Source organism: Marmota monax, unplaced genomic scaffold, assembly GCF_021218885.2.
Source record: "Marmota monax isolate L192 unplaced genomic scaffold, Marmota_monax_Labrador192_F-V1.1 WCK01_AAM20220418_F8-fsc00017, whole genome shotgun sequence".
NCBI lineage: Eukaryota > Metazoa > Chordata > Mammalia > Rodentia > Sciuridae > Marmota > Marmota monax.
The window spans coordinates 21,231,923-21,258,005 of record NW_026695241.1 but is presented as its reverse complement, the minus strand read 5'-3'; the positions used below and the strand labels follow the sequence as shown (position 1 = coordinate 21,258,005).

At 46.2% G+C, this 26,083-nt stretch overlaps 2 protein-coding genes and 1 pseudogene across 4 annotated transcripts in view; all 3 read right to left on the bottom strand.

The window, feature by feature from the left end:
• Positions 1-752: 752 nt before the first annotated feature.
• On the bottom strand, positions 753-3,371 carry Pnma1 (PNMA family member 1). The gene has a single exon (XM_046441098.2). The coding sequence runs from the start codon at positions 2,618-2,620 to the stop codon at positions 1,559-1,561; it is 1,062 nt and encodes a 353-aa protein (XP_046297054.1). The 5' UTR covers positions 2,621-3,371; the 3' UTR covers positions 753-1,558.
• Positions 3,372-4,085: 714 nt separating this feature from the next.
• Positions 4,086-26,083, bottom strand: part of Mideas (mitotic deacetylase associated SANT domain protein) — a 66,188-nt gene continuing 44,190 nt past the window's right edge. For 2 of the 3 annotated variants that reach the window (XM_046440919.2, XM_046440921.2), the window contains exons 3-13: positions 22,505-22,804; positions 17,566-17,911; positions 15,535-15,601; positions 14,906-15,048; positions 14,679-14,782; positions 14,099-14,174; positions 13,340-13,428; positions 10,948-11,097; positions 9,544-9,753; positions 7,875-8,071; positions 4,086-7,572 (exon numbers count right to left, since the gene is read on the bottom strand). In XM_046440919.2, coding sequence (XP_046296875.1) covers positions 7,395-7,572; positions 7,875-8,071; positions 9,544-9,753; positions 10,948-11,097; positions 13,340-13,428; positions 14,099-14,174; positions 14,679-14,782; positions 14,906-15,048; positions 15,535-15,601; positions 17,566-17,911; positions 22,505-22,804 — 1,860 coding nt within the window. In that variant the 3' untranslated portion in view covers positions 4,086-7,394. The remainder of the gene's footprint in view (positions 7,573-7,874; positions 8,072-9,543; positions 9,754-10,947; positions 11,098-13,339; positions 13,429-14,098; positions 14,175-14,678; positions 14,783-14,905; positions 15,049-15,534; positions 15,602-17,565; positions 17,912-22,504; positions 22,805-26,083) is intronic. The other variant, XM_046440922.2, reaches the window with a different exon arrangement.
• LOC124090414 (heterogeneous nuclear ribonucleoprotein A3-like) lies at positions 22,818-26,043 on the bottom strand (annotated as a pseudogene).

Sequence of the window (26,083 nt, the reverse complement as noted above, 5' to 3'; positions counted from 1 at the left end):
TGGTAGGTGTGTGTGGGGGGGAGACATGGCAAATGATTGTCAGGGGAAGTGAAGACATGCATATCTGTTGAGGGGGATGAGGACATAAAAAGGGTGATGTTTGTAAGGGGAGGAATGACACAGAGGAACGGTTGTGATGTGGGACATAAAGGTACAAGTCTATAGACAAATCTAGAAAAATATATTACTCTTTATAAACCCCATGCCATATGAACATATGCACAAACATACGCACATGTGAATCAGCTATAATTTTAAAATCTTATTAAGAGAAACCCCAAAAGAACACTTAACATCTGTATTTTTACTTCATGGATATACACCTGCAGTCACTCAATCTCTACAGCCAAATATGTTTTTAAGCCTTTCAACTTTTTATATCTTCTAGATATGAAATGGCTTCTGTAAAAATTAACTTTCCACCGAATGATGACTTAATTATTAAGTTATTTCTTCAGTTAAGCAATTTTAACTGCAAAGTGACTTTAAAAGGGAGGAAAAAAACATTACCAGATAACCTCCTAAATCTCATTTCAGAATTTTCTAGAATTCTGTATTAATACATATAACTGTTAACCTTCTAACATTTACCTTGAAGAAAACATGTAAAACCATGCTATTTAAGGTCACATAGTAATTAAAATTAAGATTAGATAGATACTTCTGACAGGGGAAAGTCTTCATAAGAAAAAAATAGAGAGACCTGAGTTACACTGAAAATTTTTATACATGTCAAAAAAATGAGAAGTCCATAAAACTTTTAAATTATTTTTATTTGTATACGTCTATTTGATATAACTTCAAATTTTAAACACTTAGAATCAGCATGAACAAGAATTATTTTGTAACAAAGACCAGAAGTGGAGGAATGGGTTACTCATACCAACCTCCCCATGCGATTTATCTCATCCTGTGAAAAATTGATTTACACAGCTCCATAACTGCAGTATTTCCATACACCCCATTTTGTAGTCTCAGAATACTTTTCAGTTAAATTGATGCCAAAAGATGAGAAATAAATCTGCATTGTAAAGCTGAGCAATAGCAACTAATAAATTCGCATTTAGTTCCATTAATATAAATCAGGAGCAATTTACAGTAAACACAAACTAGTCACGATATTAGTAACAAATATAACAGTTCACATTTTTACTGAACACTTCCCGTGAGCCAGGCCCTGCACTAAACATCTGAACATGCAATTTCACATTTATCTCAATAGGAAGTGTCACAGGTTCACGTTTTTTCACGAAGGACGATGATGCCACGATGACAGCTTGCACCAATCATTGTGTCCAAGCCTTTCTCTGGCGTTTTAGCCAGCATGACCCACTTGTATCATTGCTGCAGCTTACAGTGCTAGCTTGCACAATTTTACGGATGTTACAGGGGTATGCAGGCCTGACTCCCCCGCCCTGTCCCACCCACCCCGGGGGGAAAAAAAAAAACAAAATAAAAGGCTAAGTCTTCACTACTCAAGAGACACGCCTGAAGACCGCACAGGTATAACGAAAGCAGCTGTGATCTAGGTCTGCACTAAAGCCCCCTCTCCTGATACTTAGAAGTGCCCCTCCAGGCCTAACTGCAGTAGAGCGGCCTCAGCCTCCTCCTCTTCCTCCTTGGCCTCCTCCTCGCGGATCTGCACCAGCAACTGGAAAAGGTTAGGGGCCGGCCCTTCCGCAGCCCCCGTCAGCCACAGCTGCCTCCGGATGGCCCCGCTGTGGTTGGCCCCGGCAATGACCTGCTCCAGGCGGGCCTGGTTCACGTTATCTTTATCAATGGCCCCCTTCTCCACCACCTTCTGCAGCAAAGGCTCCAGACGAATGACATAAGCAGATAACTTTTCTCCTGGGTTCTGGTAAGTGTTCAGAAATCTGACCTGCGCATCCCTAGAGCTCTCCACGCTCCCAAACACCTGCTCAAGCGCCTTCAGGCATTCCGCGGTGGTTATGGCAGGGTTGTTGGTCTTGAGGATGCGAATAACATCAGCGGCGGGGCCTCTCAGACTCTCCATCAACCGCCGCCTCTTTTCTACATCAGACACCTGCCACTCTTCTATGACCTCATTAGTGTGCTCCAGCCACGGATCAAAGGTCTCCTCTCCAGGCCCAGGGATGTCCCTCCCCGAGAACAGAGTCAGCTTCTTGTACCATATGGACTCAACAAGAGGCTGAATAACATTATCCAAAATGTAGTTGAGCATCTCTGCTGGCATTTCTGGACCTGGGGCGGGAACAGGGTTCTGAAACCCAAGGACACGGGCAACATCCTGCACGGTCCACCCCTCTCTAGCTAGAAAGAGGTGCAACCTTTCTAAAAACTCAGCATCGGAAGTGGGGGGCTTAAAGACCACTTTCCAAACTCCTCCTTTACCTGGCATCTCCCTGGGGATCGCGGCGTAATCTACCGCCCCAGTGAGCTCTAACAAGGCTGCTTTCGCATTTTCTTCCCTCCAGAACATTCTCCCAAGTACTCGATAGGGTACCTGAGGCATCGCAGCCTGGAGGGTCTCTTCGATTTCAGCCTCATCACAGTTTACTGGGATCCCCCAGACCAGCAGAGCTCTCTGGGAGTTCACATCCATCCCCCTGCACCAGTCTTCCAACAGTGTCATTGCCATTTCCCCAACTATCAAGGGCGCCAATTATACAAATATGGATTAGACTGGCTCACCGTACTCTGCGATTTAGAACAATGCGACACACCCTCCAAGCAGGACAGAGGGCGACAAGCTTCACCCAATCACAATTAACAAATGACACCAAAGTTCTGGTCTCGCCCCTTTCCTGCCCCCAAAGTCAGTTAGCCGGCGGGTCCGCGCAGCTGGGTCTCGGGAAGCTCAGTCACGCAGCGGTCGCCATCTTGCGTCTCGGGTTGGGGTCCGCAGCCAGCAGCCGGGGCGTCGCGTCGTTGCAGTGCAGAAGGCGAGAAGGAAGGGCGGGAGGCGAAGGCACGAGCCTCAGGGCCGGGGATCGCCGAGTGTGCTCGCGGGGCGTGGCCGCTCCTCCTGCAGCAGCGGCGGCTGGGCGCTCAAAGGTGCTCCAGAAGTCAATCGGACGTTCGCGGCCGAAGCCTGGCCTTCAGGTGGACCAGGAGCGGGTCCTCGGCGGACCGAGGGAGAGACAATCCGCGACCGCAGCCGGGTCAGCCGGCGAGTGGCGGCTTCGCTGGTGCGGGGACCCTTCCGGGCAGCGAGGACTGGGGACCGAAGCAGCAAAGGCGCGGGAACAACAGAGAAAAGGGACTGGAGGCAGCGGAGGCGAGGGCGGGCAGAGGTGGCCCAACACCCGGGCCACAGCAGCTGCAGAGGCGATGGCGCGTCCTTCTCAACAACCTGCCGCGTAGTTACTGCCGCAGTGGAAGGCGGGGCCCGCCAACTAACACTCTGCACTCCGCCCCTACCGCCCCCGCGGCGGCGCTCGCGCCAGTGTAGCCATGGCAACGGTGTCCCAGACGACGCGAGACCCGAGCGCTCTGGCAGGTCGAACGGTTACTATGGTGCCAGCTAGGGGCTCCAGCATTCTTTTCTCTGATGGCCATTTCCTTTTTCATATTTTCCAGATTCTTTTTACAGTAAACAAATACTGCTAAGCACCATGTTTAAAAAATAATAATTCTAGAGTGAATGTCGATGCTAATGTTAAAAATGCATGCATCACGGTGGACTTTTCTCCTCGGGTTACTCATTCATACTAGGCACGCTGCTTGATGTATATAAAAATACTCTTCAGCACCCCAGCTTCCAGGTACCCGCTAGCAACAGTCTGTATCCTTTGTATTCGTTTAATCCCAATGAAACGAAAACGTCATAGTATGCCATCTTTATGTTGGTGTACAAAACATTAACTTAAGGCTTCTTGTCTAAATTTTTATAAAAAGATCGATCTATCTATTCAGCTATCATCTTGCACGGTAGCCAGGCAAACAGTGTGTTATTTCTCCTGTTCTGGCCTTTTTGACAATAAACTGGTAAAACAGAATCTTTATGGCTCAAAAATGTCAAGTAATCTCCCTTCAAACAAAACAAGCTTACTTACATCAACCCCAGATGGTGAAAATCCCCCTAAAAAAACAGCATTCAACTCTGAATTTTTAAAACCTTATTTAATAAAAGGTTTAAAGATACAGAAGAACATTCAAAAGTAAATAAGTTACATAGGTACATTACAATCACATCAGCAAGATTCTCTTTAGTGTATTATTTTTTTATAAAAAGCACACAAAAAATAAAATCTTCAGTCTGGTCTATCACAACTGTACAGCAAAAGAGGTAATATTTATATATATATATGTACACTATTTTAATATGTAACAGTCTTTTTTAAAAAAGGGTGCCACAGGCAGCAAACACACAAAAGGCAGTGTCTGATCATTTTTGTTTCAAAATAAAAGGAATATACTTATTTATATGCTACTAATTTTTTTTTACAATAATTACAAACTGTCAAGGCTGTTCCTGTGCTCTGTCCCCTCCAACAAGGCCTTCAGTTTAGAGACAAATGAGGAAAAAGGTGAATTAGCTGCAAATTGTTAGAGGCAAATATTAACACAGCCAAATATGGGGTGGACACAAATGTTTTATAAAAATATGCATACTTCCTGTAAACCTAAGGAGTTAGGCTTGCCAGTCTGGTAATAAATAACATCCCAGAAAAGTGAGCCCCATTGAAACAGCTGAGGCTTGTATATGTGTTGTATTCCTCCTTCATCTTAACATCTGGCACATGAGAAGAAAGAGGTTAGGTCACTGAGGCATTTAAATATAGGCAATCCCTTTAAACATAAGTAGCACAAGACCTCTGTGCCAGGGGTGGAGGTTGGGTGGCAGAGGGGTGGGTGTGTACCTTAGCTGTGAGAGGGGCTGCTGAAGGCATGGAGGACAGTAACGATGGCACTGTCTCCTTGGATGGGTAAAAGACCTCAGAAATGGTCTGGAACACAGGCACTAGGTCAGTTTTACACCCTTAGCTGAATGCTGATGGAAGCCAGGAGATGGATATGGATAAATGGTATGGGGGGACATTTATAAAGCTGAAGGTGTTTGTCACTTAACTTCTTAAAGCAGAGCTCTGAATAGGAGGGAAAAACAGCAACAAAAGACAAGCCTAACATGTTCACAGGGAGAAAGCACCATTAAGGGTATACATATCTATGCCAGCTTCTACGCTTGCACCTATTTTATTAACAGGTCACTCACCACAACTGCATCTGCCCTCTAAACATTTCAATTTTCACACTGCATTCTAGATACGAATGTATACTGAAGCATGTGCCCTCCTAAAGTAGGGACTCTGATCTGATTAATACCAAGAGATACCATCTTGATTTTCCCTGGCTACATTTGCCTGGTCTCATTTCTGTGAGCTTAGAATAGAATCACTTTCTTATTCAAAGAGATATCCAAGAACTAGATGTTACCACTGAACGTAAGTCTCACGTGACTGAAGGTTTCTGTTATCACATGTTCATAAAGGGGCCTGAAACCAAGTATGGTTTAAAGAGAACAAACCATGGGAAACATAGGTAGCACTTTGGGGCTAAGCTGTGAAGGCACTCATTATAGAAGTGATTTAGAAGAGAGCCTTAATTTGCTGCCCTCCTGCTTCTAGAGGGTACACCAGATTTTGCCATCTTGGGACTTTTAGTAAACTAATAAGGAAGCTGGAGATCTAGGTCGTTGTCCAGGAATCTTATTCCCATAGCTGGGGTTCTATAGAACCATATTAAAGTACAAATGAATATGAAAAATACCTGATAGCATAGTTAAAACCCTCTTTCATTCACAGTTACTGGAATAATGACTTTAGCCTATCTCCTGAAGAGTCTCAGAATAAATCCTTTTTGGATCCTCCCTAGTATGTTGCTGTCTTATACACATTCATTTGGAATTTCTTTTGCACAATTAATTGGGTAATGAGATCAGAAAATTAACTTAGGCCCCCTATGGGAATGGCAAGTGACTGGGCCTCCAGAACCTTCTGGTCTTTTCACTTCAGTGATTCCATGCCAAATATGGCTTCTTCGAGCCAGAATCCAGGCCTGGTAAACAATACTAGAATTGTGACCTTCTGCCAGCTCCCTCAGGCAATTTCAAAGTACAGAAGGGTCAGCAACAAGAACTGCCTTTGATCTCCCTCACTCCTCCTAGTCTCTGTGTGGCTTCGGTGACACCCTCCTCTTTTCCACCCTCTCTCAATGCTACTATCATTCCTTTTGGCAAGAGCTACCAAAGCAACAAGATGAGGAACCCTAGGGCCTTGGGGTGGAGATGGGGATGTCAAGAAGGTGCCATGTTTTGGGATAAATGCACTTGGGCCTCTGGAATGCATGAGGCCCCTGGTCCCTGAGAGGATGTCAAAAATTAAATATTAAGAATAAATAAATAGCTCCCAAATGACCCGAGTCAAGGAATGAAGGCTCCTGTTCAATCTAGTTAGGAGACCTCCCCCTCCCAGGGAAGGATCCAGAAATCTCCAGAGTGCAGGACTGGGGCTGGGCTATGGAGATCAACACTGAGTGGGGTGCAGTGGGGTTAGGTGGCAACTGCTGAGGACAGGAGAGAGGCAAGCAGGGAGCTGGCACCAAGGAGGAACAGGCTGGGCCTCACCAGGACCTGCCTGAGGCTAAGCTCCCTCAGCAGCCTCCAGAGCCCCAAAGTATTTGGCAAAAAGGAGAAAAGCAGGAAGAGCCAGGCTTGTCAGAAGCCCCCTGGGGCCTCGCCCTGCAGCTCCCAGCCTCTGGACAGTTCAGGCAGAGAGCAGAGGAAGGGAACACTGGCTCCTTTCCCAAATGTTTGAGAAAACTTTGCAGACCCAGCAGGGCTGCTAGCAAGCAGCAGAGGGACAGTACCTGTCGGCAGCTTCGCTCCAGGGAGGAGGTAGCCTGAAGACAGGGTCACTGGAGCAGCTCAGGCCTGGGCACGGCTGTGCAAGGACAGCACAGGTGCCAGGCTACCACACTCCCTCCCAGTAAGTCCCATTATCTGGGCTTGAGGGAAGGCAACCTTCCAGAACCTCTGGGGAGGGGAAATAATGCTGCAATGGGAGTGAGCTTGTGCTTGGCTCCATGGTGGCTTCCAGGAGACGGAGGAGGTGGGAGGCCAAAGAGGAGGGAAGAGGCTGTGCAGCAGCAAAGAGGCAGCAGAGATCTGAGAGGCAGCTGGGGGCCGCCCCCCGGGGACCAGGACTCTCACAGTTCCAGGAACCAGGAAAGCAGAAGGACAACTTCCGACAGACTGAATGCAAAGAGAACTGGATCCTGCAGCCCTTACCACTGCTCCTGGGGCCTTTATAAAAAAAGAGCCATTTATTTCACTGTCTTGTTTTGTTGATACAAGTCCACGTGACCCGGTCCTCACTCCCTGCCCGGGCCTTGGGAGAGGGGCAGGTGGCCACTCAGCCCTTCTCGCCCGCACCGCTCTCTTCTCGCAGCGCCTGCGGGTGAGGGGCGGCAGTAGCGGCGGCGGCGGCAGCGGCGGCCTCCTTCTCCCTCAGCCTCAGCGCCGCAGCCTTCTTCTCCTGCTCCGCGTGGCTCTTCATGTGCGCGCTGCGGCTCTTCACCTTGTAAAACACCCTGCGGAGCGGAGGGGCTCAGGTAAGGGGACGGTCCCTCCCCCGAACCCTGGGGAGAGGGCTGTGGCGCCCCCGCTTCCCGGACTCGGGCCGTGTCCTCCCAGTCCCTGACGCCACTCTTGGCGGGACGCTCCTCAGTAGCTTCCCCGCCCCCAAAGCTGCTCGGTGACGTCACTGCCCTGGAAACTCGCCGAGCCAATCAGAAGACAAGTGGAGGGCTCCCAGACGCTTCCCCTAATCCACTTCCGCCCCGCCCCCTCGGATCGTCACCGGGTCCCCGCGTGGCTGCACTGGCCATCTTACCTGCCACATTTTTTACAAGGGAAAGTGTTCTCCTGATTTTGAGTCTTATTAAATGTCTCTGTTTTTTTCTTCCTCTCCGAAAAAGACAGTGCCCTTCGAGACTTCCCTGGTCCCTCCCGTGGCTTCTCTGAAGCCTGGCCACCGGCCGACTCAGGGGCATTGGACTCGTGGCTTCGGAGAATAAGAATGTCATTGGCCTGGAGAGAAATCAAGGAGTTGAGTGATTCGGGGGAAACATAGATCCATAATTCTGGTATCTCAGGGAACAGAGGCCCTTAAAGGTCATATACTCCTGCCAAATTGTCACCTAGCACCTACTTGAATCCCTCCAGTGACAGGGACCTTACTATCTCTCCAGGAGCCCACCGGGTCTTGGGTGGCCTCTAGCTCTATCATTTACAAAGTTGCTGGCACTGTAATTCCAGCAGCCTTTGTGGAAGCCCTCAGTTGATAAAAACTTCTTGATGCTTCTGACTGGGGATCTTGGTATCTTAATTAACGAAGCTTGTGTTCATAGTTTCTGTCATTTAGTGCACTCATGCCGTCATGCCATAAAAGAGACTCAGGCTCAGATGATGTGCCAGGTGCTGGGGACCTAGAGGTTGACAGGAGCCCCTGCCTTCAGAGAGCGCCTGGGCTTAAGGAAGGGACAGTGTGTAGCTTGCTGGCTGAGGACAACAGGTAGGTCATGGCAAACAATGAACACAGGGAGGGGAAGAACAAAGGGGAAGACAGGTGTCAGCACAGGACATGTGGTGCAGACCTGGAGAAGGTGCTGCTGCTCTGGGTCCCAGGTGGGTAGCCCCAAATGGGCATCAGAAGTGACAATATGTCCCCAGGGTGGACCCTCAAAGGACAGTATTCACAAAGTCAGTAGAACTCAAGAGCATAGACAGCACAGTTCCTGGTGCAGGAAGAGGCAAGCTCAGAATGGAGCAAACAGCCGTGTTTAGTTGATGGGTGTCCTGTATGCAGAGATGTAGAAACAGATCCCCACCCTTCTCCCTTCTCCAGAGAGCTTTCCCAACAAGGGCAGCTCTGGCCATATGTCTTGCTCTTGGCTTGAGATATGGAGGGCAGAGCACTGCACAAGAAGTTCAAGGATCTGGAATGTGACCTCAGGCAAGTCACTTGGATCTCTGAATTTGACTTCCCTGTCTGCAGGGTGGGGCTCAAGGCTTTATGGGGGTTATTGTGAGATATTAGTAAGACAATGGAAATGAAAGCACTTTGCAGAGAACACCAGAGAAGGGCTGGCAGACATGTTTGTCAGGAGGGAGCTCTCTAGGGGGATCTCTGACTGAGCTACCGCTCATGAATGCTCATGCTTCCTCAGTGTCCCACAAACTTACAGGGTTTACCCAAAGCCTGTTTCCCCAAATCTCAGCATAACGTAAAAATAAACAGCAGAACAGAGACCAGCCACCTACTAGCTGTATTCTCTTGGATCTCAACTTCCTCATCTGTAAAACAGGATTAATATTCCCCACCATGCAGGGTTATAAGAATTAAATAAAGCAACAGCACAAAGTGATTCTCACACTGGCTGTTATTATGATGATGAGGATTACCATTATATTCCTGCTCAGCCCTCCTTCCCACACCCCCAGGCCCAGCTCCAGCCCCCCTGGCCTTGGGCTCAGGGAGTGGCTGTGGAGGTCACACTTACCGCCTCATTGGCCTGTAGTGTCTGTGTGGCTTTGACAGCTGCTGCCCGCCGGCTGCGCTCTCGCCCCTCTTCCTGCTCCCCCTTTTCCTGGATCTCTGGATCTTCCTCCCCCTCCTTCCTGGGCTCCTTCACCTCCCTCTTGGGCTCCAGCCTGTCTTCACTTGGGGACTCTCTTCTGGGAGGAAGCACCCTTGGGAATTTCTGGGAAGTCTAAGGAGGACAAGAATGAGCTCAATTACACTGCCATAGTGCACTGAATTGCGAGTCCCCACTTGTCCTGTTGGCCGGGCCTAGCTCTGTGCTAGGACTGTCATAGGTCACAGCCCTCCTGTGACTAGTCTGCTTGGGGACAGAAGGGAATCTTGATACCTGGGAGCCCTCAGGGTGAAACTGAGCACTTGAGATTGAGCAGGAGGCAGGGAGGGAGCATGCCAGTACCCACAGGCCATCTGGCCTCCTGAACAGACACCCAGAAGACACATCCTTAGACTCAATGGTCTGGTGAGCCAGGCAGGAGCCTTGAGCTCCAATTCCAAACTATCTTTGTAACATTTTCTATATCTCCACTCCCTTTCCATCTGCAAAATGGGGACCAAACCACTCCTGGTCTTAGAACAGCATGTCGCCACGTGTGGACTTGTAACCCCAAGATGATGTCAGGTGGATACATGGACACAAAATTAAATGACTTTCCCTTTTCAGTTCTCTTTCAATCCTGGTTAAGTCAAGGACAAAGTCTCCAGTTGGTGTTAATGTGTCATTTTTACACTTCTCTATAGACTTGATAATCTCATTCAGAGAGTTCAGGCCTCGGTCTCAGAACACTGGCAGGTAACACAGCATCTAACTAGAATTCAGTAAGTATTTGGTTTTCATATATGTTTACTTTTACCAGTACCTTCCATTTATGGGAAACGGTACTGGTTTTCTATTTATGATTGTGATATAAAGCTTCCCTTTTATTTGAGTAAAAAATTAGTTGAATCAAAGAAAACATTAACAGCACAAGTAGTATGTGGACATGACAAAAATAGCAATGGTGACACATAGTAGGATGCAGATAGAGCAGAAATCATAAAGGGGGTGCAAGAATGACTCAACTTTGGGAAACACTGTAGGAGGTCTGCTATGTGGAGACAGTAAGTGTTGCTGGGGCAAATATCATGGAAAAATTCAGTGTTCCATATTGACACCATGTGTTATTACTATGACCCCAGCAGTCTAGAGAGGAGAGCCATAAGGTCCAGGGCTTGGGACATTAGCTCCTGGGGGATGTCAGGGACCCTGCTTTTTCCTCTGTCCATCCTTTACTCTCTCCCTAGAGAGCTTGACCTCAAACTCCTAGTTCAGCCCTGGTCCCAGACCCAGTCAGGCTCTAGCAGCCAAGGCTGGGAAAGGAGTCACCTTAATATCCACTTCAACCTCTTCCTGGGCCGACCTCTCATCGCTTGTATCCACGTCCCCAAAGGTGAGAGTCCCGTTGCGGCCAATTTTCACCTGCTTCTTGTAGGTGTAGTAGAACTCCACACATTGGGCCACAGTCTTGGTCTGGATCTGTTTGAAGTCAAAATTGAGGTCAGAGCCTGCTGGTTTGGTTCACCTGCCTGGAGAGAATCCAGCCTTTCTCATACCTACAAGTCCCCCTTAACCTTAGGCCAAAAACTAAACCCAGGAAATACAAGCATTCCTCCAGTACCTGCTCTACAACAAACCCCTGACCAGTGCAATTAACCAATGCTTCAGCACTATTTCCAACAAATAAACAAAGCTATAAATTAGGACAACACCGGAACCACTGGAGAATCTGACTATGGCTTGTATATTACAGAGTATCAGGTCCATTTAAATTCCTTGGGATTATTTATATACTATGGTTTTATTGGAAAATAATTTTCAGGCGACACATGCTGAAATCTGCTGAATATTATGTCAGGACATTCATAACCTATAGCTTACTATTTTTTTTTAAATTTTGTACAGGGAATCCCCTGTACAACAGGGCTCTTTACCATAAACAAGCTGTATTTGTTTGGAGATAGGGTCTTGCCCTATTGCCCAGGCTGGCCTTGAAATTGTGATCCTCCTGTCTTAGCCTCCCAAATCTCTGGGATTACAGGTGTGCACCACCATGCCTGGCTGTGTAATTTACTTTTAGTGATTAGCAAAAATAGATAAAGGAAAATATCTTTTATAATTTAATAGTTATATATATATATGCAGTCGGTTTATTTACACGTAGAGAGGGAAAGCAAATGGGGACAATGTTAACAACTGATAAATCTAAGTGGGACATTAGTGGGTGTTTATTATACTGTTCCTGCATTTTTTTCTGTAAAAAGCCTGGGCACCATCCACATCCAATGCCAGCCCAAATCTGGCAACACAGACCCCCTTCGTGAATTCAGGCAAACTTTTTCAGTCCTCTCCAGGGAACAGCAACTGACAAGTGAGGTAAAGAAATGTCCCACTGTCCTGTGTGGGGGTTGGACTTGAGGTAAACTATCCAGAAAGCTGTGGGAAAATCTGAAAAAAGTTAAAAAAAAAAAAAAAAAAACAGAAGACCCAAGTCTTGCTCCTAACTCTGCTACCAAATAGCAATGGGACATTAGACAAGTCACTCAGCTTTCTAATTTATTTTTTCATGTGTAAATAGTAAATGGGGTGAGACTAGACAATCTCCAGAAACGTCCCAAACCCTGAAATTCTAACCCTCTCATTTTATAAACTATTTGGCCACTGAGTTTGGATTTTAGACCACTTTTCCCCATAGGGCTGTTTTCTCTAAAATTCCCCAAGATCCCAGACCATTCAGCCACTGCTGTGCTGGGAGGTCCTATCCAGGGAGCCCAGGGGCCAGCGGGAGCCTCTGTGCCTAAAGATGAAACAGACATGCTTCAGCTCCCAGGAATGGCTACGTCACACATTTATCAATTAGACTGTTAATACTTCTCCTGTCAATTTTCTCTGATCATTTGTATGACTGACTGTTGATCTGCTCTTTTCATTAGGCATTAGGAACTAATGAATTTTAAGGGCACAGGCTTCCTGGCAATATAGCCCAATTAGGGGACAGAGTGTTACGAAAACACAGCAAATGAAGGTTCTTTTAACAGGGCCCTCATAGAACTCATCAGCCCTCTGTCCAATCCCCAGGGCCATTCCTGACATGATCCTCAACCTAGGAGGAACAGTGCAGTTCTGGAAGCTCCTTTCCCTTGTCAATCCATACAACCCACTCTCCCCACAACCCAGATTTTGTGAGAGGGCTGGAAAAGACACAATTCCTTGGATTAGCAAAGCACTCTACTCTTCCAGAAGAACATGAACCAGATTATCTAGGGAACCTAGGCATGGTCAACTGAGTTACTGGAAGGAAGCCTTAGGTCAGATAGGAAGTAGAGGACCCCGGGTCAATGACATAAGCACTTGCTGGTTCTCAGTTCCCCTCCCAGTAGAGTGACTTCCTTTCCATATTCCCTTGGGGGAATGGCTCACTTCTCCTTGCAGCCTTCATTCCCATCTGGTCTCCCTCCTATTTTAAGTCTAATGCCAGGCCCCCTCTGGACCAAAACCATAGAGCATCGCCACACCACCCCAATGTAGGAAAGAGAACTGGAACCAGCAGAAAGGCCAGATCTTCTCTCCTTCTTGTGTTTATAAAATTATCTCCAATGCTACTTAATGGCATTGATCTATCTACTTTTTAAAGAGAGCACCAGCAACTCAGGGCTCCCACTGGCAGATCAGGTAGGCTGCTCCCGGCCTTCACCAGCCCTAAGACAGAGCCCCAGCTTACCAGCTTCTGCACTAGAAAGAAATCCTTCTTGTAGATGGCAATGCCCTTGTTGAACAGCTTCCTCTCAGCCATCTTCCACTGGTCAGAGCCTGAGGGGCAAAGAGGGAGCTGGGGGTAAGGTGGGCAGGAGGACCATGAGCACTGTGGGCTGACTCTGACCAACTGAAAAGTGAGGGGCCATCCACATGCGGTCTCTGCAGGCATTCAGAACTGACTCCCCATCCTGCTGGCCACTCACTGCCAGTCGCTGGAAGCCCTACTGCCTTTGCTTGTGAAATGATAACATTAGAATCCACCTTCCCAGGTGTGGTGAGAACTAAGTGACACAATGCAGGTGAAACCCCTAGTGTTCTGCCTGGTGCAGATAAAAGTGACACTGACAGGAATCAATAACAGTGGCTGCCAGAGTCACATGATTTGGCCAATGTACCACTTCAAGTACAATGTCCAGAATAAGACATGTGCTCCAAGGGCCACTGAAGTTCTAGGTACCTGAAGCCAAGTTAGATGACACTCCCTGTTCCTGTCCCTTGTACCAGTAACTTGGGCTTTTTTGTTGGGAGGGGTTCCCACCTGCCCAACCTCTCCAACCTTCCCTCTGGGGCACAAGAAACCCCTGGAGAACTACCCTGGCTTTGGTGTCCATTTCTCTGCTCTTCCCTGCCCCCACCCCTGGCAGTGACTCAGCACTGAGCAGGGCCCCGGGGAAGCTGGAAACCCCTGGAGGCTCTTGCACATACCCAAACCAGTGAAGCCCACCTGTGTAGTGATAAGTTGCCAGTGGGTGGTTGTGGGGCCGAAGGGGCTTCTTCAATAGCAGCTTATTCAGCGTCTCCTGGAAGGGAAGTGAGTTTACAGTCAGGGCCCTGGTGGCAGTCTCAGTAATGGACTAAGAATCCTAGGCCTGGAAAAATGTAAAAGGCCACTTGAGGTCTTTTATAAGAATAAGCGTGGGTGGGGCTTATTCTTGTCCCCCTTAACCATGGAGGGGCAAGAGATGTGAGAAGATGGTAAGGTTGTGGAGGTGGGGCTCCTTAGGACCTTTTAAGAGAACTGTGGCTCCCAAGGCAGGCAACAGGACCGAGAAGGCCCTCAGAGACAGTTCTGCTGACAGTGGGAACCCACTAGCCTAGAATCAGGGGATTGGGATGGACTGCACACCCAAATCTTGAATTTGGAAATGGTGGTGCCTTGATCCAGGCCCCTACCACTGATTCCTCAACCAAAGTCTCCTGCTTGCCTCAAATCAGCATTCCAGAAGACCCTGCCTCTGGGCAGCAGACTCAGATCTGTGCCAACCTCCCTGAGGGACCTCCCTGGGCCAATGGTGCTATCTTACCAGGATATCTCCCTTGGACTCATGAAGATAATGCAGGGCCAGTTCCTGGTTGGTGCCAGCACCAGGGAAAATGCTGGAGCAGGCAGCCGTCAGTAGGTCTTCCACTGGATTCATGGAAGGTGAGGAGGAGAGGAAATCATGCTCAGGGCTGGGCCTGACCAGGCCTGGCCTATGCCTATCTGCCCACCAACCTGCCTCAGCCTGTTTATTCCTGGGTCCCTCCTCACCTTGCCTCTGCTTCTCCCGGCTGCTCTCTAGGTTCTCCCAAGGCTGCCACACCAAGTCAGCCTTGTGGGGGTCTGAAGCTGCCAGTGCGCGGTCCCTTATCAAAGGGATTTCCGCTTGGAACCGGGTGCCCACGTTGATCCGTCTGCAGGGTGAACAGGGCATGGAGTTAGGCCTCACCACATGGGAACAGGGAACCTGACTTTCTCCCTGGGGATGGGAAGAAGACAGCAGCTGACAGAGATGGAGTGCAGCCAGGCTTCAGCTGGGTGTAGGAAACCTAGTTTCTGGTAGACTGTGACGACAGCCTGGCACCTGCTACAACCAGGAGGACAAGTGAGAGAGGCCCGGAAGGGGAGAAACTGCTTCATGTTGGCAGACAGGAAGAGTCTCCTGGACTCCTGTCCAGCACTCCAGAAACAAACTCAAGCTGAGCTAGACTCTTCCTTTCTTTGCTACTTCCACACAAAAGCAGGGGAAGAACAGCCCAGGGCCAATTGCAAAAGCCCAAGTGGTGCTTGGCCCTCTAGAGATCCCACCAAACTCTCCTCTTGCTCCCGGAGCCCCCCTACATGCACTGGGCCCATCTGGCCACCCTCACACCATGGGCCCAAGGCCAGGCTATACTTACGGCTCGATGCTCACTGGGGTGGCCTCCCCCATCACAGAAAGCACAGGTGGGGTGACTTCAGAGCTGTCTATGGGACAAAGAGTAGGTTGATAAGTGGTGCCCTCTTCCCTTCAGCAAAACACCAGAGCCCCGGGTGGCTGCCCTGCATACAAAGGAGTCACAGCACTGATTCAATGAATTCACTTCAAACTCAGGCACCTTGAGTCCTAGATGTGCAGCCTGCTAAATGTGATGACTTGGCTCTTTTACTAAACATTTGGGGACCTCAGTTTGCACACCTGCAGAAAAGGGGCTATTGCTATGTCCTAGAATTAAGGTGAAGATTGAATGAAACAATGCAGAGAGCCTGGCACTCAGTAAACAGGAGCTAGTATTGTTACCCCTACTACTAGCACCACTATGCATGCCAAGTTCCTGTTCCCAGGAGCTCCCACACTACAGAGTAACTTCGACATCAAACTATGGTTTTCTAGTAAAGAAGCTGAAACTTTGCGCACGCTAGAGAGGTGGTAAAGAGGATCGCAGCTTTAAAATTATCTTCTCACTCCCTTTCTGGATTTTCTGCCTCAGTTTCTTCCAAGCAAATTTCCTTAAGGTTTTGGATCAAAACACACCCTTGCTCAGAGAGAGAGAGAGAGAGAGCAAGAGAGAGAGAGAGAGCAAAAAACCATGCAACATGAAATAAAACCTGTAATTGTCAGCTCGGGGGGCTCAAGGCAGCTTCTCTTCTGTCTATATCTCCCATTAGCCCCTTGCCTGGACCCTCAATTCTAGCAGCCTGCTTACCTTGTGGCCTCTCATTCCCTGCACAGCCCCACCATAAGTCTAGCCACAGTCATTTGCTCTGCCTTGTGTGCCCCTCCCCGCCCCTCCCCCTCCAGAGTTCAAGCTCAGCTCTAGCCCCACCCCCTCCCGATTGCTTTCTTCACCTTACCAAGCCTCTGCAGACCTGGAGCTCAGTGTCAGCTTCACTCACTGGCTGCTGCTCCTACACCGTCAGGAACCTCTGCTTTTCTGTCTCCTGGGCTTTCATGTCAACTCCCTAATAATCCTGCACTCTCAGGTCATGGTGTCCCATACATTATTGGAACTATCGCAGGACCCAGTTCAAGGCCTTACACCCAAGTGCTCTGTAAAACTTGTGGACAAACTGACCTCTTCTTGACTGCCAAGACTGTGGCACTCTCAACAGTGACTTTCTGCAAAACCCAGAGGGTCAGAGAAACTTCCCGGGTAAGTGGGGCAAGCTGCTTCTCACCCATAGACACCAGGGGGCACCAGAGAGCTACACCATGGGTGAAATCCATTTCAGGTTAAATGGGTGAAGGCATCAAGGTACTATTCCCACTTAATCCTCTCTGCCCACTCTAAGGGAGAGAATTATCTGTTTTTTTGTGTTTTTTTTTTTTAAGAGGAAATGGATTCCTTTGTAGGATACACCTATCAGCGACACACCACCCAGGCCAGCCAAAGTTTTCCAAAATGTCTACTCTTGGCAGAAATAAATACTTGAGAGCAAAGGAGACCAGATCTTCCAAATATTATTGCAAACAAACTCAATAACCAAACCTCACGTTAAGGGTTTTACCCATGCTAATGCATCTGATCCTCACCACAACCCTAGGAGATAGCCATTAGGATGAATCATAAGAAACTGCTATTGGTAGATCCCAAAACAGCTGAATATTGGCAATTTCATCATTAACAAAGTACTATTAATTCCCATTTTAATGCAGAAGTACCCAAGACCCAGGATGTTTAAATGACTTGCACAAAGAGCTGTAATAGTCAATGGTAGAACTGGGAACTGAATCCAAACCATGGAAATGACCTACTCCCCAACCCCCACTCTTTGTTCATGTAACAGGACAACCTCCTTCTCTTAGAGGAGAGAGTAAGTCCCTTCTCCCACAGCCTCCAGCTCAATCCCCAGCAGCCCCATAGGCTGAACTGCCTCCCTGCCCAGTGTCCTTCCCCCAACATTCCCCACTGCCATGGCCACCAAGGGGGTGATTTAGCACAGTCACTTACTAGACCGGAGCAGGGTGCGGTGGGCACTCTTTGGCGTGATGGGAGGAGGGGCTGGGATGCTGCTGGTTGATATGATGGCATTGAAGTAGAGGCCAGAGCCTTCCCGCACGGGGCTAAGGATGGGGGGTGGTGTGTAGGGGGGCAGCTCAAAGCTCCGCTCAGAGGGATGATCAGCCAGGCGGACAGGAGAGCGCAGGTGACTCTGGTATGGGGTGATGTTGGAGTAGACAGAAGGAGCGATGAAAGTGCCCGCCTTGGTGGGGATGATCAGGGGCTCCGGCCTGGGTCGCTGCTTTGGTTTCCTTACCGAAGGCTCCCCCTCCAACTTGGTATTCAGATCCTCAGCCTGGAGAAGAAAACAGGAAAACTGAAGCCTTGACATAGCCTGCCAGTCTCACTTTGAGAACTGTCTGCCCACCACATCCACCAGGGCATGCCTGAAAAGGGGGGCAGATCCAATAGACTTCCTCACTGTCCCCTCTGGAGCAAAGGTCAAACTTCTCCTGGAAAAAGGACCCAGAGTAAATATCTTAGGCTTTGTGGGCCACATGCAGTCTCTGTTAACATATTCTTCTTCTTTCTTCCTTCCCTTCTCTTTTAAATAATCCAGTGGAAACCATTCTTAGCTCTGGGTTAGCCCCAGGCCATAATTCCTAACCCCTATTGTAAAGTATGTGATAGGGCAGAAGAGTACAGCAGTGGAGGGTCCAGACTATGGAACTGGACTGATTGGATTGGGATCTATCACCTTTATTTGCCACTTGAAATTACACATTCTCTCTATATATATCTTCATTTTTAAACATGGGAACAGTAAGTGCCTGCCTAACATAGGTATGAAGGAACAGGGCTGCCTTTTCCCTACAGGTGGATGCCTTTAGTGAAGAAGCAACCAAGAGGCTAAGAAACTGAACAAACCTGTTAACAAATTCAATTCAAAAAGCTAAAAACAAATTCAATTCAAAAAGCTAAAAGAGGGGCTGGAATTGTGGCTCAGTGGCAGAGCGCTTGCCTCACAAGTATGAGGCACTGGGTTCCATCCTCAGCACCACATACAAATTAGTAAATAAAATAAAGGTATTGTGTCCATCTACAACTAAAAAAAAAAAAAAAAGCTAACAGAGCCAGACACAGTGACACATGCCTGTAATCCTAGCAACTCAGGAGGCTGAGGCAAAATATGGCAATTTCGAAGCCAGCCCTCAGCAAATTAGCGAGGCCCTAAGCAACTCAGGGATACCCTGTCTCTGAATCAAATATTAGAAAGGGCTGGGGATGTGGCTCAGTGATTGAGTGCCCCTGGGTTCAATCCCCAGTACAAAGAAAGAAGAAGAAGTAGTAGTAGTAGTAAATAACAGAATAAAAACTGGAGTTTAGGGCCTGCCACGGAAGGAGAGCCTCGTAAACATCCAGGCTTCAGATTAGGACTGCACAGAGCTATGTCTCAGAATAAAGGAGAATCAGAAACAGGCTAGTCTTGGAAAAGCCAAGCTTCAAATAATCCCATTTCAATCTCTTATAAAATAAAAATGATTCAGGATTGCTAATGCCTTTTGCTATCTGTCTTCCAAAGACTACCTGTCTTTGGAAGAGGAAAGCATTATTATCCAAAGTCTTTTAATTACTTCAACACATTGAGGGTGGGGGGTGGGAGAGGGAGAGGTTGATTCACATTTGGGGGGAATTAGTGGGACACAGACACACAGACACATACACATTATTTTTCTCAGGTCAGTTCAGAACTTGGCCATGTAGTCAGTTTTTTATCTGTGATACAAAATGGCCATTAAAAGTGAGTTACTCTAGGGCTGGTGTTGTGGCTCAGTGGGAGAGGGCTTGCCTAGCATACATGAGGCATTGGGTTCAATCCTCATAAAAATAAAATAAATAAAGGTATTGTGTCCACCTATAACAACAAAAAGTTAAAAATTAAAAAAAAAAAAGATGAGTTGCTCTGGAAGATGGGGTGATGTTATAGAAGGCTTTAAAATGTTGTCTAAGGTGGGGAGACAGTAAACAAACACACTGAATGAAGAAAGAGATTTAAATTTTTACAGGGAAAAAAAATGTATTGGAGTTAGTTATCAGTTCAGGATACCCAGTACTAGGACCATGGGGAAGAAGCCAGTATTACAAGTAGCTTTATATTAGGGGCTGGTGCAAAGCTCCTGGAACCAGCCTTCACACAGTCCCAACCTAGCTCTGGGAAAGAAGCCATTAGAGGGAAAGCGGGGAGGAGAAGTCTTGTGGAATAAAGCCACACTTCTCAGACATTCAACAATTTTCTTTATACAATGAGTTTAGGGTTTGGATATAGTTTGTCTCTCAAGGGTTCATATGCTAGAGGCTTGGTCTCCAGTGTGGCAGCGTTGAAGAGGTGCAAGCTTTAAGAGATAGGGCCTAATGCAAGGTAACTGTGCCATAGGAGCATTACTATTGGAAAAGATATTAGGCTTTGTGGGCCACATGCAGTCTCTGTTAACATATTCTTATGTTATGTCTTGGTCTTGCAGAATGAGTTAGTTCTTTTAAGTGCAAGTTGTTCTAAAAGAGCAGGCCTTTCCCTGAATTGCTCTTGCTTCCCATCTCACTATGGGACTGCTCTCTTCCTCTTGCACATGCCTCCACCATGATGCCATCTATCATGCTGTGATGCAGTCAAGCCCCTCACCAGAGGCTGAAAAGATGGGGCTGCCCAACCTTGGGCTTTAAGCCTCTAAAACTGTGAGCTAAATAAACCTTTTATTTTTTCTTTATAAGTGCCCAGTTTCAAGTATTTTGTTACACCAACAGAAAATGGACTAATATACTTGACATTCAATAAAAAATAACCTGATACACAAGAAAGCAAGATGGAATGTAAAAAGAAGAAATAAAAGGTAATAGAAACAGAACAACATTAATGGAGTTATCAGACATAAAATTAAAGGAGACTAGACTAAATTTCTGCAACAAAATAAAAGGTAAGCTCAAGAACTAGAAACTGTAAAAATGAACCAAATGGAAATTTAGAAATTAAAAAAGCATCCTTGTTGCAAGTTCAAAGCCAGCCTCAGCAATGTAGCGAGATGCTAAGCAAATCGGTGAGACCCTGTCTCTAATAAAATACAAAATAGGGCTAGGGATGTGGCTCAGTAGTTGAGTGGCCCCAAGTTCAATCTCAGGTACCCCCCCCCAAAAAAAAAAAGTATCCTTAACTTATTGAAATCCACCAAAAAAGTGGCAGACAGGTTTTAATCTCAAGCATTGTTCTCAATCAGGGAATTAAGCCTCAGTGTCATAAGGCATTCACTATAGATAGTAAGTGAACATCTCTCCTATGCATCTAGGATGGTACTCATCATGTATTGTTCTTCAGAGTTGAGAAAATCAAATCACTTTCTGTAGGACTTAGTTCTACAGTAGAAATTCAGGGAAGAAATCTGCTAATTATTTCACTAAAAGAGAAATAATTACACATATACCAAATTAACAAAGCCGAGAAATAGAATAACAACCCTGATCAATCCAAGGGAGGTTGGGGGAGGAACACAGTATAGGAAAGGCAGGGATAAACAGAAAGCTAACAGTAGACAGCAGATGACAAACCGCATATATCAGTACATACAGGAAGTGCAAGCTATCGGTGGAAGCTAAAAAAGTGTCAGACAGTAGAATGGTGGTTACCAAGGGCTGAGGCTTAGGGGAGATGTTGATCAAAGGAAACAACTTCAGGAGTTCTTCAGACAGCAGGAGTAAATTCAGTAGATCTACTGTACGACATGGTGACTGTCACTAATAATACTGCATCATGTACTTGGAAATTGCTACGAGAGTAGATTTTAAATGTTCTCAGCATAAAAAAAAATACAATAAGTATGTGAGCTAATGAATATGATAATTAGCCTGATTAGCCATTTGATATATACCTACATCAAAACATCATGTTGTACAATATATTTCCAACTTTATTGGTAAATAAATAAATAGGAACTATACTATACTATACAAGGTGGGGAGACAGTAAATAAACATACTGAATGAAGAAAGAGATCTAAATTTATCCTTAAGTCAAGGATAAAGAAAAGACTAAGGTAGGGGCTGGGGTTGTAGCACAGTGGTAGAGTGCTTGCCTAGCATGTGTGAGGCCCTGAGTTCAATCCTCAGCACCACATAAAGATAAATAAATAAAATAAAGGTATGCATCTACAACTATAATAATAATAATAATAATAATAATAATAATTAGAGATTAAGGTAAAGATACACCCTGTAGACACTAACCAAAAGAAAACTAGCTGTCCACATAGATTTTAAAGGCAAAATATTACTAAGGATAAAAATAAAACTTTCATGATAATAACAATGTCTAGCTGAGAATGTCTAGATGAGAATGCACCTAATAATACTGCATCAAAATACATCATAATACAAATAATAACAGAAGTAAAAGAAGAAACAAAACCTCAATTTTAATAGATTTCAAAATACTTAGAATAAGCAAACATCTCTCTTTTTTTTTTTTTAATATTTATTTTTTAGTTCTCGGTGGACACAACATCTTTGTTTGTATGTGGTGCTGAGGATTGAACCCGGGCCGCACACATGCCAGGCGAGCGCGCTACCACTTGAGCCACATCCCCAGCCCCAAGCAAACATCTCTCTATCCCAAAACTTGGCATGGGCCTTGACCCACAGTAGGGGCCAGTCAAAATTTGCTGATCTGAAGCAAAAAAAAAAAACTCACACATCCTAGATTTTCCCAGACAATTTCAATTTCAAGTATGAAGCTATCTCAATCCCTGTATGTACACCGTCCAGAAGTTTGACTTAGAAAACAAAAACAGTATCTCCACAGGTCCCTTGAAGCCCTCCAATACCGCCATGTTCTCTGCTTCCAGTAGGGTCCTGTACCCCCAGGAGCATTCAAGCAATAGACGGGTATCCAGAAGCCTCATACCTGAGCTGGAGCATCCATCCCAGGGTTGCGGGTGGACCGCCTGCGGGTGACAATGACTGATGGCTTGTGCTCAGTGGGGTTCTGTTCAGAACCCTTGCCATCCTCGGCTACACCTCCAGCCTGGGCTACCTCAGTTGGGTCCACAGCTCGCACAGGCACAGATACTGGAATGATGAGGGGTACCATCCCGCTGTCTTCTCGCAATCGTTTGGCAGCTAAGGAAGCCTCGGAAAACTCGACCCCACACTTGGTAGTTGAGGTCAGTACGCTTTTCCGCTTTTCCTCTGAGCCGTTGGCATCCTGAAGAAGAGGGGACAGGAATAGAAGTGAGGTTCAGAAGATCAGTCCTGATTTACACTCACAATGACTCTCACTGGTCTATGACAACCTGGCTTTTTCATGATAATCTCTTCTCTCTCACTACATTTAAATATTCTGCATAACCTCGCTGTCAGATAGGTCCTATTGTCCTGGCCTGCAGCAGGGGGCCTCAGACAGCCGTCTCAGGCTTACAGATGTGTTTCCCTGACCAGCAGAGTATGGCACCCAACTTAGCATCTAAATATTTTTAAAAAATTTTTTTAGATGTATGGACCTTTATTTCATTCGTTTATTTATATGTGGTGCTGAGACTTGAACCCAGTGCCTCACACATGCTAAGCAAGCGCTCTACCATGAGCTACAGCCTCAGCCCCTTAGCATCTAACTATTAAAAACACATCTCTGCAAAACAAAGTAAGGAACCCAAGTAAGGGATGATTTTTCTTTTCTTTTTTTTTTTGTACCAGGGACTGAACTCAGGGCACTTGATCACTGAGCCACATCCCCAACCCTATTTTCTCTTACTGAGTCGCTTAGTGTCTCACTTTTGCTGAAGCTGGCTTTGAACTTGTGATCCTCCTGCCTCAGCCTTCCAAGCCTAAAGGATTACAGGAGTCTGCCACTGTGCCCAACGTTAGGGATGGTTTTGTTTTGTTTTGTTTCTGTACTGGGAATTGAAGCCAGGGACTTTCTACCACTGAGCTACCTCTCCAGTGCCTCCTGCACCTCCCCACTATATTTTTTGTTTTTTCTTTTCTTTCTTTCTTTCTTTCTTTTTCTTTTCTTTTCTTTTTTTTTTTTTTTTTTTTTGAGGCAGGTTCTCACTAAATTGGCTAGGCTGGCTTTGAACTTGCCATCCTCCTGTGTCAGCCTTTCAAACAGCTGAGATTATAGGCATGCACAAGGGGTGGTCTTTGCATCTACTTTTCCACAGGTAGCTGGCAGGAGTGAAGTTTGGCTGTCCCTAAACACAGGGCAAATTCTGCAGCCTTCTACTTCTCAGGCCTTGAGGCATTTGGTGGTTGAGGCCTCTAGTGAAAGAAGGAGCCAACACTGGCTTTGGGGTCAGATACTAGACCTCTATTCCAGCTACATGACCTTGGGAAATCCCACTTTGGGCTCAGCATTTCAAGGTAAGAAACAGGGAAAGATGACAACACCCTTCTCATTGGATTTGATGATAAATTATGTGTGATCAGGTTAAAAAAAAAAGAGAGAGAGAAAGAAAAACTCCAAGCATAACATGTGTGTGTGCTCAAATTCTATTCACTCTTCGTCTCTATTGTCTTTTGTTTTTTTTAAAAAAAATCGACTTTATTGTAGTATAGTTTATATAAAGCAAATGAACCTATTTTAAATGAAATTTGACAGTTACAATCAGCATGTAAGCACCATCACATTCTTGTCTTTTAGCACACTGGACCTGGAAATGGTCTTACCTCCTTCCCCAATCCCCCATGTATATAAACCTCTGCTTCCCTTCAGGTATGAATTCTTATGTAGGGGTCGTTTGCATGTCTTTTTTTTTTTTTTAAGTTAAAAATTCCTGAATTTTTTATTCCTGGTACCACTACTACAGTTTATAGGGAAATATACCTGATATGAAAAAGGGCAAAGTTACAATCGATTAAAAGACCTCAGGAATGTACATCTAATTAACACTGCATTGCATTAATCAATAGCTGCACTTTTTGCAAACTGTGGCTATGACAGTCCTGAACAAGAAGGGTTTCCTGTCTAAGCTACAGTAACTTTTCTGACTATGGATTATCATTCCTTCTGTGGCAGATCTTTACAATTCTTTTAATGCATTTGGGACGACTGTCTCAAAGTAACCTGGAACTTTCCTGACAACTCCTCACTCTCTCTCCTGCTAAGAACTGTAGCCCTCTTCTCCTGTTTTTAAAACCTTCTGCTACTATATCCACCACTTCCACCACTAGCTCCATAACCACCACCACAGGAACTGCCAGAACTTCTTCCACCAAAACTTCTCCCCTTCATGGGACCATAATTTGATTTCTTTTGTCCACTGTAATTTCCAAAATCATTATAGTTCCCACCACCACCATAGTTACCACCACCAAAATTTCCTCCTTCATTGTAAACATCATATCTACCACCACATCCACCACCTTGGTTTCCATATTCTGGTCCACCACCACCATAGCCTCCTCTACTACAATAACCAGGACCACTGCCCTAGTTGCCACCATCACCTCCAAATTCATTATATCCACCATCAACTCCTCCATAACTACCTCTGCTGCCACCACCTCCACCACCACAGCCTCCTCTTCCACCAAAGTTTCCACCACCAAAGTTACCTCCACCACCTCCAAAGCTTCCTCCACAACCCATAAAGTTGCCAGATCCACCTCCACGACCTCTTTGTGATCCAGCAGTCTGCATCTCTTGTTTAGGAAGGGCCTTTCTTACTTCACAATTATGCCCATTAATACTGTGCTATTTCCAAACAATAATTTTGTCATCTGTATCATGCTCATCAAAAGTTACAAAAGTTGGGCTGGGGATTTAGCTCAGTTGATAGAGTGCTTCCCTTGCATGCACAAGGCCCTGGGTTCAATCCCCAGCACCACATACAAAAAAGTTCCCAAAGCAAATCCTCTCTTTTTCCCACTCTGCCTATCTTCCATAACTTCTATGGTTTCAATCTTGCCGTACTTTTCAAAGTAATCTCTCAAATTATATTCTTCTGTATCTTCTTTAATATCAACAAAAAATCTTCACTGTTAGATGGGCACCAGGCTTTATAGAATCCTCTCTAGATACAGTGCTCTCTGGTTCCACTACCTGCCCGTTGACCTTTTGTGGCCTAGCACACGTGGCTACATCCACATCTTCAACACAAAAGACACAAAACCACAGCCCCTGGAATGTTTCGTTTGGGGGTCTCTCATTACCACACAATCTGTGAGTGTGCCCCATTTCTCAAAATGTTCTCTTGAACTACCATCAAAGCTCAGATCACCAATAAATAGCTTCCTCAATTACTCTGGTTCCTTTTTTAAAAATTAATTTATTTATTTGTTCTAATTACTTTGATAGCAGAATGCACTTCGGTTCATAGTTCACAAATAGAACACAATTTTTCACTTCTCTGGTTGTACACGAAGTAGAGTCACACCATTCGTGCAATCCTACATGTACCTAGGGTAAGGATGTCGGTCTCATTCCACCATCTCTGCCACCCCCATACCCCCTGGTTCCTTTGGATTGTCGCTCTCCTCCCCGAGG